At 37.6% G+C, this 13,085-nt stretch overlaps 2 protein-coding genes across 4 annotated transcripts in view; one reads left to right on the top strand and one right to left on the bottom strand.

The window, feature by feature from the left end:
- The window catches only part of CFAP91 (cilia and flagella associated protein 91), a 36,407-nt gene extending 30,809 nt beyond the window's left edge, over window positions 1–5,598 (bottom strand). The window contains exons 1-4 of one of the 3 annotated variants that reach the window (XR_014491718.1): window positions 4,786–5,597; window positions 3,120–3,196; window positions 1,055–1,212; window positions 582–665 (exon numbers count right to left, since the gene is read on the bottom strand). Coding sequence is in view for 2 of the 3 variants with exons in the window: in XM_083356227.1 (XP_083212353.1) it covers window positions 582–665; window positions 1,055–1,212; window positions 3,120–3,196; window positions 4,786–4,882 (416 nt within the window). In the remaining variant the exon portion in view is untranslated. Of the gene's footprint in view, window positions 1–581; window positions 666–1,054; window positions 1,213–3,119; window positions 3,197–4,785 lie in introns of all 3 variants that reach the window. The other 2 variants (XM_083356227.1, XM_083356226.1) reach the window with 2 other exon arrangements.
- A 470-nt stretch (window positions 5,599–6,068) lies between these two features.
- COX17 (cytochrome c oxidase copper chaperone COX17) lies at window positions 6,069–12,820 on the top strand. The gene is made up of 3 exons (XM_083351223.1): window positions 6,069–6,236; window positions 9,704–9,821; window positions 12,545–12,820. The coding sequence occupies exons 1-2, from the start codon at window positions 6,094–6,096 to the stop codon at window positions 9,786–9,788; spliced, it is 228 nt and encodes a 75-aa protein (XP_083207349.1). The 5' UTR covers window positions 6,069–6,093; the 3' UTR covers window positions 9,789–9,821; window positions 12,545–12,820.
- The last annotated feature ends 265 nt before the right edge of the window (window positions 12,821–13,085 follow it).

Genomic DNA, 13,085 nt, shown 5'->3' with positions numbered 1-13,085 from the left:
TCCCTTCGTCCAGTTCGCTCCCACAGGGAGGGTCTTCTCAGGGTGCCGCCGGTAAAACATTGCCGGCAGATAACACCCAGGGGGAGGGCCTTCTCAGTGGGTGCGCCTGCCCTGTGGAACCAGCTGCCTGTGGAGCTTAGGACTGCCCCCGACCTCCGTTCATTTCGCCGGGACCTGAAGACCTGGCTCTTTGAGCTCTCTGGCCCAGGCTGAGAATTTTAATTTTAATTGGGGTTTTTATTTTTTCAGGGATTGATGTAATTTTTAAATTGTTTTTAACTTTTGTATTCCTTGTTTTAAATACCCCGTAAACCGCCCTGAGTCCTTCGGGAAAGGGTGGTATATAAATCCAATAAAATAAATAAATAAATAACTCTTGTAATTTATACCATGTCATATTTATCTTTAACCAAGGCATCTGATCAAGATGCTCCTGAACCTATAAATACTTGGGTACTTGGGTGTGTGTGCATGCGCGTAATTGAAATTAGGAAAAAATCTTTATTTCTAAAGTACTTTGGGAAGTATTTTGGCAATAGCTATTAATTTGGTCACTGAAATTTAGTTTATATGCTTCCCACCTTTCAAAATATTTCCAGCGATTCCTTCCACTAACTTCAGGATCTTCATATTCAATTCTGGGCACCTGAAGTGAAGGTGGGGTTCTATAAAGAATAATAATATACACAAATTATTAGTAATCTGATATTTCAGAGAAATGTAACATTCTAATTTTTTATGATGCTTGTTTTTAAAAGTTAGTGGGGCGTCTGTAGGTAACTATCAACAAGACCTTGAAGTGACAAGGGTGAAGCTTTTTCAAACTATACTAGGAACTTTTGTAGCTGGACCACATTTACATAGCTTTCCTCAATGGGATCTGCTTTTCATGCTTTAACAGAGATTGCATAACTCAAAGCAAGTTTGAACTGCAGACTTCATGGTTGTAACATCTGCTAACAATATCCTGGGTCACTGTACAGGAATACTTACAACAATTGCAAATGAATCATCATTGACTTTGTTTAAAAATATAAAAGATAAGGACACTTACACCACAAGCTGCTGAAAAATCTCAAAGCATTGCTGTGCCCTTCCTCTCCATCTTCGATCAATGAATGGAGGAACAGGATTTTTTTCTTCTAATTGCACAAAGTACGATGGATAGTGAATCAAATTACTAAACATGGCTTTAAATTCTGGTACTTTTCTCTTTTTATATGAAAAAAGACAGAAGTGCAACATTAAATATTATGTTATATCTAAGGCTTAAATACAAAATTAATACAAATATAATTCATCATCATTATTGGTTCCTTTTGCGTGAAGCGCCTAAGGCAGCAAATTTCTTCCAATGAATCCTATCTGTGACAGTGTCTTCAGCATCTTCAAAAATGAGAGCCAAGTCTTAATATTTTCTTCATATAAATGACTTAAAACAAGCAAAGTCTTAAAAAAATTGACAATTATCATAAGAATTATATCTGTATTTGTTTATAATTAGTTTTTCATACAAATATAATTACGATATACAAATACAAATATAATTCTACATAATTGTCAAACTTTTTAGGAATCTACTGTTTTAAGTCATGTATATGAAGAAAATATTAAGACTTGGACTCTCTTTTTTGTGGGGTTTTTTCTTTTGGAACTTGTTTATTCTTAGACTGTTGAAATAACTAAAATATTCAACTGCCAGTATAGGATTTACCATACCTTCCAGACAGAAATAACAGCTTGTGAAACAGAATTTTATTTTTAGTAAAACATTATAAGTAAGCTAAACCTATACTAATTAGTACCTTTAAAATTGTCAAATTTAATTTTCTGCTTTACTGTATACAGTGTAAAAATTATTGAAGAATTGCATTAGTCATGGATAGTGAATAGTATTTTATTTAACTTGGCTATACATATATATTCCACTATTCAGGTAGCTTGACATGATCACAACTTAGCCCAAAATTTCTGTGGCTAAGCAAGACAATTAAATGAATTTTGCCACATTTTATGACCTTTCATGCCAAAATTGTTAATGACTGCAGTTGTTAAGTTAGTAACACGGTTTTTAAGTGAATCTGGCTTCCCCATTGACTTTGCTTGTTAGAAGATTGCAAAAGATGATCACATGACCATAGGGCTCTGCAACCACCATAAATATGAGTCAGTTACCAACTGTCTGAATTTTGATTATGTGACCATGGGGATGTGGCAACGGCCGTAAGTGTGAAAAATGGTCATACGTCACTGTAAGGTTTTACACTTAGCCTCACAATTGCCCCAGCATTACTCAGGAATTTAAAAGAGCCAAAAGAAACTCCTGAGCCAAGGTTTCAGCAAGCAAACAACTTTTATTTTAATCAAAATAGAGTTGGGTGGCCACATCTCTCTTTGTGGCTGGTAGAGAGATGAAGGCAACAACCAGGAAAGATGTCTTCCATCTTTTGTACCCCTTCAGAACAAAGAGATCTGGTCTTGGTACTAGGAACCAAAAGGTACAGAAAAATAATTCCTAGATGATGACTCATACACAACAACCCAGGCTCCAACATAACTCCTTTTTCCCCTCCCCTCACCATGCTCTTTTCATGTAAGCAATCACCTGTACCTAAAGCACGAAACATTTGCTTTTATATAACTAATTTCCCAATATAAAGCACCTACAAAGCTGCTTGCACATATATATATATATATATATATATATATATATATATATATATATATATATATATATATATATATATATATATATATATATATATATATATATTACTAACATCAACCTTAAGCATAATAAAATCCCTTCATCACTTTTTTCAGTGCCATTGTAACTTCGAATGGTCAGTAAATGAACTAATGAACTTGTAAGTTGAGGACTACCTATATTTCTGTGTGCTAAAAAGTTTGGAAATTTCTGTTCATAATAAGCATCTCAAACTATTATTAAAAGAAATTATGGAACAATCTATATGATGTGTAGATATAGGTACAATTAATGCATTATTTTTAAAGTTATATTTCCTGTGAAATAGATTTCAAAATACTTAGCAACAGCAAGTTATTTTTCACAGAAATACAAGTACTCTCAAAAATAGTTTTAGACTATAATCACGTACCATTTCATCATGAATAAGATGAGCTTGGACATTTGCCTGTGCATGATCTTTCTCACTTGATACCTCATACAATGGATCTAAAATACATATACAGAAATGGAAACATTTTAATAAATTTTACAAAATATATTAGGCTAAACAATCCTGTTAAGCATCTATTTATTCATAGCTTACATCCTTTCTAATCGGGCTTCGAGTTTAAGAGTGAAACTATCTTGTATGCTCTGGTATAAATTCTGATGTAAGAAGTGGGTATGGGAAATTAACTGTGATGATACTTTGGGAATTTTCAATAGCTTTTATTTATATTTATTTGTTTTTTATAAATGAGGTAGAGTAGAGAAATGCAAAAGCAATCAAGTCATTCAGTGAAACAGTAAACAATGCATACAAAAAGCAAGTTAAAATTACTCTAGGTATTTTCAAATGAATGTTAGGATGAAAAATTTGTGATTCAGTTTGTCATGAAAACATTTTTAAGAAGTACCATCACCATCAAGATAATTATAATTATGATATCCATAACAATCATATAAAGTCAAAATAATGATCAGTACCTATTACATAGATTAATTTTTAGTGTGAATGGTCTATAACAATTACACTACATATAGTCCTAAAATTGCAACCACAATTGAGCCCCAAATTTTCATTGCTAAGCAGGACAGTTAAGTGAGTTTTGCTCCATTTTATGACTTTTTGTGCCACAGCTAAGTGAATAATGCAATAAGTGAATCTGGCTCCCCTCACTGACTTTGCTTGTTGAAGCCAGCGGGGAAGATTACAAATAGTGGTAACATGACCCTAGGACAATCTGTCATAAATACATGCCACTTGTCAAGCACCCTAATTTTGATCACACGACCATGTCAATGGTCATAAGTGTGTAAACTGGTCATAAGACACTTTTTTCAGTACTGTTGTAACTGTGAATACATATACCTATGATGGGCTGAAAAGTCCATACTAATTCTGGTCCTATTTCCATTCAAAACCACAACTGTCCTTTCTCCTCTATTGTACAGGTTCCCATTGGGATTATATGCTCTTGAGCTGGATTTTATATCCAGCAATTATCAGTGATGCTGATTTCAGGATGTGTTTACCTATACTTAGGGATGTGGTGGCTCAGTGGGTTAGGACGCTGAGCTTGTCTATCAGATGGTCGGCAGTTTGGCGGGTAGAATCCCGAGTGCCGCGTAGCAGAGTGAGTGCCTGTTACTCGTCCCAGCTTCTGCCAACCTAGCAGTTCGAAAGCACGTAAAAAATGCAAGTAGAAAAATAGGGACCACTACGGTGGGAAGGTAACAGCGTTCCGTGCACCTCTGGCGTCTAGTCATGCCGGCCACATGACCACAGAGACGTCCTCGGACAAGTGCTGGCTCTTCGGCTTTGAAATTCTCCATTGAGCACCGGTCCCTAGAGTTGGAAACGACTAGCACTCATGTGCGGGGGAACCTTTACCTTTTTACCTACACTTAGTTTAAGATGACCAATCCAATTTTCTTAGTCCAGAATACACTGAACCACAGAATTACTTCAGAAACTGGACTAAAATTGGCTGGCTGGTTTGTGGCTCAGTGTGCCCTGCAAATCAAGCCAGTCGATTCCCGAAAGTTCACTTTCCCGGCCGCTATAGAAAAGCAAGCCCCATCTCCTTGGTTACCATAAAGGAAATCAAAAGCCCGGTTGGGAGCCATCTTCCTCCGATACCGCATCCCTTTGTGGTCCAGCGGCCGAACAACGGTCACCGATTGACTCATCTTGCGGCCACCTTGGTCTCAGCCGCCGCTTCGGATGGTTGTCGGCGCCGTCCACATAGCAACGGTTTCCACAGCAACAGAGCCGAACTAAAAAGGCGCCATGTCATTTCCTGGAGCGATACCATAGAGCGGGAATTGGAGTGCAAATCGCCCAGCCGCTATGTTGCTTGGTGTCTTTTCTTGACGCTTTGGGCAGAAAAAAGGAGAAATGCGTCATTATCAACAAGGCTTCTTTTTCACATTTGGGCGAGTTAGGAAAAGAGCATTTCCGTTAAGAATATATTTTTGGGAAAATTTGTCTCGAAAATTCAAACTAGTCACCCGGAAAACTGAAGAGAAGCCATCGGGTATTATAAATTCCAATCTAATGAGCCATTTGTATAACATCTATGGGCGTGGATGGACGAATTTGCTTTTAGTCGACTTTTGTAACTTCACGGACGTATCCACTTATTGTCTTTCATGTTTTGTTTTCTTTGTTTACCCCCTATGTCCTGGGATTGCCTTCTCTGTTCTGATCACATCCGACGTTGCTTATAACATTCTGCTGCCATCTAGTAGAGCTTTACGGGCATTGCCTCAATAAAAGCATTTATTTTAAGAATTCAAAATAAACAACGAAACTACTATTTAAAACTACAGTATACAGTAGTTCGAAAGTCCACCTGACCTAGTTGACAGCTCCTTAGAGAATGTAGGGGGAAAAACGTAGGGAAAAACGGTAAAAAAATTCATATTGTAGATCAAAAGGAATAATGATCTTAAAATTAAAAAATAATGATCTCAAAACTAAAAGGATTTATTTGCGGCTCGGCTACTTCGGGGGCCATTAGACACAGTCCGCAGTAAAAAAAGTCGGCCGGTAGTCTTAAATGCCTCGTTGTCCTCCATCAGAAGAAGCATCGCCGCATTTTCTTGAGAAACTTCTACATCCTCTGCTCGATCTTCGATTATTCCAAGACAAGGTTTGCATATAGAACAGGTGTACTCGGTCCTTTTATGACTGATGGACTTCAACTCCCAGAATTCCTCAGCCAGCGTGGCTGTTAAAGTCCATGAGTCATAAAAGGGCCGAGTTTGAAGACCCGATATAGAACATGGCGCATGTGACGTCACAAACAGCTGGGAGTACCGTAACCTAGTGGCGACGGCGGAAATCCGAGAACGAAACTGTCCTTCCCCATGGGCCTGCGTCCTGGCTGCTTGAGCGCATGCGCAAAGCAGAAGGGATGTCGAACCTAGCCTCCTGTGATCCGGCGGGTCTCCAAGCCCCAGCTCAGGCGGAGCAAAAGCCGCCGCCTTCGCTGAAGCCGTGTTGTGCCTGCCCCGAGACGAAGCAGGCGCGCGACGCCTGGTGGGTAACGGGGGTTACGGGAGAAAGGGCACGTGAGCAAATTAGGAACCGCGCTGTGACATGCGTAGGCTTAGGGCGCCATGGACAGTTTTGCGCCTCGGCAAATGGTATAGAACTTAGCCAAACCTCAGAAGTCTATTTCCCAGGGTGTTTTTAAGCGCTTCTTCTAGACTGGACCAAAGTCGGGAAATGGCTAGTAGAACGTTTGTCCCAGTTATTCCGTGATAAGAGAAAGCGCCCCTCGTTGCTGGAGCAGCAGAGGTGTGCTGTTTCTCGATTAACTCGTAAAAATAGTTCCGCTTCTTGTTCTAAATGAACTTGTGTATTTCTTCCTGGGTAGAAATGGTGATATCAGAAAATAAAGGAGCTTATTTCTAAACTTGAAAGACTATTGTTAAATGTTTTAAACTCCCTTTTCAAACATTTAAAAATGAAGCCTTACCAGTGCTAGTACAAATGATTTATTGGAAAAGACTGCCTGGAAAGCAATAAAATCACATTATTATTGAAATTTATTGTGGCACTTTAGATACATACAAAATATGTTTGGCTTCAGTCATAGACTGTCAGAGCACGCACAGTCTTATTGCGCTGTGGTAACCCAGGAGTAAATACAGTAAACAGTGGTTTGTATTAAATGTGGTTTATATTACACACTATCTACAAATATACACTAGGAACAAACTATAATACACATGGTCATTCAGCAAACTTCAATACACAGCAGTTATAACAGGAAAGGACTAGAGAGAAAGACTCCAGCAAGACTTCCCTTTTTTTCTTAATATAATTTTTTATTGATTTTCCAATATTACACATATCTTTGAAAAGTAACATGGTGTCTGGGTTACAATAGTTCCATTTCATACAGGTACATGTTATTACAAATCTCCAATTTATTGTAGCCAATATTTCCTCTCTTTTCTTTTAATACATATTATCTAAATTAACATACTTCTTATTTTATCTATCAATTATTTAATGATTTCCTTACATTTGTCAATATTTTCATATATTTTATTTATTTCAACATTTCATCTTTAAGACATCAATCACCTTATAAATTTTCCCAGCTTTAATTTGCATTAATATTAAAGTTAAGCATTTGAAGTTTCTCATTTTCATATTTCTAGGTGACCCCAATTCCCTTTATTACAATTCTCTCCAATTCCTAATAATCTAGATACACACCCTATCTATCTCATTTCCATATCAACAGGCTAATTACAATATAATATTCTTATTTTCATTATAATTTCCACATACTGTAAATTCAATAACCAAAGTTTCTCCCATTTCAACATTTAATACATCTTTTCTCCTTTATATCTGCTCTCTCATGCTTAGACTTATAATTTTATTTTTGTCACTACATCCAAGTATATTAGTTACATTATATCACTCCTAACATAAAACATTTTAATCAATTTCATTTAAACAGTTCAATATTTCAATTTACATAGAAATTTTTTAATTAGCCAATATTTTTATCTGCATATCAAAACAGTTTCTCATAATCCTAGTACAATCCTGTCTATTTAGATATTTTCCGTTTCAGGCCTCTTAAATATATCCATTCTTCTTAAATCTTATTCTGGCTTTTTTCCTTTGCCATATCATTTTCCATTTCTTTGCTTCAGGGTCATCAAAGAGTTCTTGTGTTGTAGTATCATATTGAAGTGACCCTCCAATCTCTATTTTTGAAGGGTTGAGGGGTCTTATAAAGATACTAAATCTTCTCATTATTTTCTCCTCTTGGCATAATTGTCCTGGACTGTCTATTTTTTCTTCCATCTGTTTCTCATTTTGATCTTCAAATTCCTTCTGTTTTATGTAACAAATTTTTCCTCCATCCATTTTGTCAGGTTTTCCTCCAAATTTTCTCTTGTCTGTGCTTGTTGAGTAGTTAAATCTTCTAATTGTTCAATTTCTTCTGTTATGTTCTATCCTGATAAATTGTTAGTTATAGTCACAACTAGACCCTTTCTAGTTTTTTTCCAAAAGCTCTTATTTCATCACCGGCTGCGGAAAGGAACTGATAAGTTTGGCAGGTTATTTTCATCATAGCATAAATTTGTTTTTGTATTTCTTCCATGGTGGACTCTCACATCTGGTGTTCAAGGTTAGTCTTATCTTGTTTTCTAAAGTGTCAGCCAAGTCTGTCTGTCTGTCTGTCTGTCTCTCTCTCTCTCTCTCAGAGTATCAGCTTGCAAGTACTTGGAAAATTCGTTTCTTTTCTTTTAGGGAAACTGCCTGTTAATCTCTTTTCAATTGTTTCTTCTGTTTTAGAAGAACAGAGCCAAATTTTCAAATAAGGATAGGAAGTAAAGAATAAATACTCAAAAGCTTTTAGTCCATGAGTTTTTTTTAAAGGAATAAAGTTCTAGTTGAGGTTCAATTTTTCAACGTTTCTTTTTAAATCACCCCTGGAGGTTCAGTTGCCACTGATTCTGAAGGGACAGTTGAAATCCTGCCTCCCTCTCCACAGGGGGCAAAGTAAGCAGCTTCTTTATGTGGAAAGAAGAAGATTGGAGTATAAGAGAGGTTGATCTTACATGGTCTCTTCCACGCTGCTTTAATGTTGCCTGGTGGTAAGTGTGGCTTCAGCTGTCTGCAACCTAGTGACCGGCCATATTGCTATGGCTGGTCTTTCATCCGCTGGTTCGAAGGGAATGCAAGCGTTAACGGGAGAGTTGCAGCTCCCCCGCATTTCTGCAAAAGCCCCTTCTTGCTGGTCGCCCCTCCAGGGTGACTCTTCAGCCCTTTTAGGACCCCCCAGTGATGCGAGACTGGATGTGGAGGATGAGAGCCATCCTCCAAGTGTCCATAACAGCACTGTTGGCAAACTGCCAAGCCTTCCCTTTTATACTCAAGCTCTTAAAGGGATACAAGACTCCTGCTGAGTCATTCCTAACATTGCATCATTCATCTCACATTATACAAGCTGATTCTAATCATTATCTTGACATAGACTATGAAGTGTTTTTTCCACGCATTCTATCGCTTCATCATCAGTTTCTATTTTGAAGTTTCCATTCCTTGTAGTGGTTATGAGCTTGGTCTTTTTGATGTTTAGAAAGAGACCAAAATTCTCACTTTCTTCTTTAATTTTCTTGATCAGACGTTCCTGACCCTCTTTGGTTTCTGAGAGTTGTATCATCAGCATATTGAAGATTGTTGGTATTTCTTCCTCCAAACTTTACTCTGATTTTTGTTTCTTCAGGATTTAGCTTCCTCATGATTATTTCAGCATACAGATTGAATAAGAAAGGGGAAAGAATCACCAGTGTTTTTTATTTGCCAGTAAAGCAATTCAAATAAGATCTGACTATATTAAATGACCTGGATAAGGGAAGGAGGAGAACTTGGTAACATAGGAGTATTACAGCTAGTCAACACTGAAGTCGAAGGCCTTAGTTGAGGACTTAATTTGTGAAATCACTTAAAGGGGAAATGTTGTGTTGCAGCATCATCGAAAAAGGAGAAGAAAACTGTGGCCATCTTATTGAAGCTCACAAGGAGTGCATGAGAGCTTTGGGCTTTAAGATATGAACAAGATGACTCATATATTGGAATCTTTCATAGGTAGGTAACTAAATTGCAATTTATCAAAACATGACTTAATCAAAAATTTCCTAGCAATTACCACTGCATTTGTGAATATAGACATTTTTGTGAGATGCGAAGCATGCATAATCTATAATATGCCTATTGCATTTTCCTGTTTCCAATTTGTCATTCAAATGTGTTTTGAAAATTTTATTTAGTTTGAAAAAATAAAACATCCTTGTTTTGCTGCAGTGAAAGTGAAATAATTTTTCTTAATCGTATTTTCTAGCAGTCTTTCTTATTTCCCCTAAAACTCTTTAATTTCTCCAGATATAAATATCCCAATTTATGGATGAAATAGCTCCTTTCCTTTTATCTGCTCTATTTCTACTTGGAAATAGGACTTGAACCAAGTAGTCTTACTAAGACAAAAAGTTATTTTTGGAGGGTAGTATAATTTTATACTTTAATTATACACGTTCTACTTAATAATGCATGTATGAATTGAAGGTTACTATCAAGGATACATTGGCTGCATCCTCACAGATTGAATCACTTTTAATATACACTTTAGGGATATAACCTGGGTTTAAGAATCAATGAACTTTGTCACTTTTTGTCTGCAGGAGATATGTTCCAAAAATGTTATTTCCTTAAAAGCTATGTATTTCCCAATAACAGAGTATTCTCATTTTAATTTCTATCAACAACAAAATGAAAAGACCCTTATAACTGATTGTCCTACACATATCTAGTAACATGTAGTAACCCCACCATAGGATTCACATCCTGCTGCTGATTTGTGAATTTAGAAAAATCTGAAAATATATTAATCTTAAAGGAATAAAATAACGAACGTGTAGGATCTATTTGTGAAGCAGGTCCCCAGTGTTCTGTGGTCTTTGTTCTATTTTAACTCTAACTAATTGATAAAGGTAAAGGTAAAGTTCCCCCGCACATGCGTGCTAGTCGTTTCCGAAATTAACTGTGATTTTTGGCTTGTCAGAGGACTCCTACTTTCCTTTCTCTGTTGAAGGAACTGCAGGACCAATCTCCTGTTATCTTTTTTAATATAAAGACAGGCCTCTATAATAAAATATAATAGAACTGGAAGGGACCTTGGAGGTCTTCTAGTCCAGCTCCCTTAGTTGTTACCATCTTTTTGCTAAGAAATTTGAAATACATATTTTCTACTATCTAGAAAATAGTTCAGCTTATATATTTTTGTCTGCTACAAGCATTTGTATACTGCTTCTAAGATCAAGGCTTGCATAATAGAATTAATTGGAATAATTTTCACACACATAGTCCAAATTATTATTTTTTATTGTTAAGTCCTAGATCACTGGTGGCGAACCTATGGCACGCGTGCCACAGGTGGCACACAGAGCCCTCTCTATGGGCACGTGTGCCGTCACCCCAATCCTAGGTCTCCGCTACCATGTGCAAAAAAAAGTTGGAATTCTTGATTGAACTTTTAGCGGCAGAGGAAGTGGCGCGTCGGAGCTGGAAAGAAGGTGCCACGGGGTAGGGGGAGCAGCGACAGCAGTGCGCTCCATGTGAAGAGTGGGGCAGGGCCTGTGCATGGGGTGGAGAAGCGCTAGCATGGTGGTAGACCAGTTACTTCCCTCTCCCTGCCAGACATCTGCAAAGCCACGCAGGGTAGGTTGCCCCTGCCCAGATGCCCCCACCTCCCCCAAGTGTTTTTTTTACTAACCTGCTTTCAGCTGCATTCTGTTTCTCCATTTGCTTCTCAGCCTTTGCCATGTGTTTGTGGGACAAAAAAAGATCCATGCAATTTTCTAACTTCTCACAAGACCTCAAGAAGTCAGTCTGATGGAACTTTTTTTTTAACCGATAGTCCCACAAGCGGCGAAGGCTGAGAAGCAAACAGAGAAATGGAATGCAGCTGAAAGCCAGGTTAGCATCTGAGCGGGGGCGGGCCTGGCAAACCTACCCTGCATGGTGGTGGGAGGGGGGGGGAAATGGCACCCCTGCCCTGCCCCCTGCCTCACCTCGCCTTGCCTCACCTCACAGGACGAGCCTCCTGCCCACCGTCCCACCCACCAGAGACCCCTGGATCTCCCCCAACCATGCCCGGCCCCCACAGGCATCCCCCCCATGAGCAACATCGAGGTGGTGACGCCTCCCACACTGCCATGACTACCATAGCCACGTTCACTAGGCTGCACCCACCTGGTGATGCATAAGTGTGTTTTGGGTTGCCGTTTGGGAACTCGGTCTCTAAAAGGTTTGCCACCACTGTCCTAGTTAACTATAATTATTACTAGAGAATTGGTGACCTTTTGGGTTATCCTTTCAGAAATATTTCATTACAAGGTTCCTCAATGGCTTCAACAATGACAGAACTTCTAATGTATTGCCTTCACTGGAAAAGTTGGTATACATTGACAGATCTTTCTGTCTTGAAAATAGCCCATGTTGAACTGTATAGCACAGTCAAACATCAGCACAGTAAATATTTTATGACATTTTGTAATGTCATAAACTCTTTTATAGTCAATTTTATGTTATAAAATGTTTTATAAAAATTGCCATATTTAATTCCATGGGAGTTATGGGTCCTGGATTGGGGATGCATTCTGTAAGTTAACCCATTTGCTGTATCTCAAATGGTTCAGAAATTGTTGCCTTGTGCTGCACTTCTTCCTCCAATTAAAGCTTACAGGATTGAGAGTTTTAGTAGTATATAGATAAATGGTAAACAGTTTCTTATATTTTTTCCCTTTTCCCTTTAGGTGGTTTATCTGTGGATAAATGGAAACTACTTCCACAACTGGTTGAATTGCTTTTCGATGTTTTTTATGAGAAGATGAACTTTTGGGAAAAAATATTTAAAATAAGTTTTAAAATCAACAATATATTGCCTTAATCTATAGTTTGGATTTGGGAAATTGTGATACTAAATTATTCTTAGTATTTAAAGTTCTAATTTAAATAGAGCATTGTTTCTTTCCTGTACATAAAATATTATGAGGGTGAGCAATAAAGCAATTTGGTCTGAATACAGATAATTTTGTTGGAATTTATACATTTCTGTGCATGGATTGAGTTTTGCTCAGTTTCCTGAAGCCTATTAAAGTGGCAAAACAATTGTTCACATCTTAATTTCAAAGCATGAAGGGTTTGGAAGACACCATTTAAGTCATCAAGTCTAGCCTCCTGTTTAGTGCAATAATACAACTGTTATGGTTCCAACTAAGAACCTTTCATCAGGCATTGTTTATTCTAAAAAGTCTATAATAATGAGAACAAAGTGTTGGCACAGCATGTTGAAAT

This window comes from Vipera ursinii, assembly GCF_947247035.1.
Source record: "Vipera ursinii genome assembly, chromosome: 2".
Taxonomy (NCBI): Eukaryota; Metazoa; Chordata; class Lepidosauria; order Squamata; family Viperidae; genus Vipera; species Vipera ursinii.
Note: the sequence above shows the minus strand (reverse complement) of the source record. Positions and strands in the feature narration are given on the sequence as shown.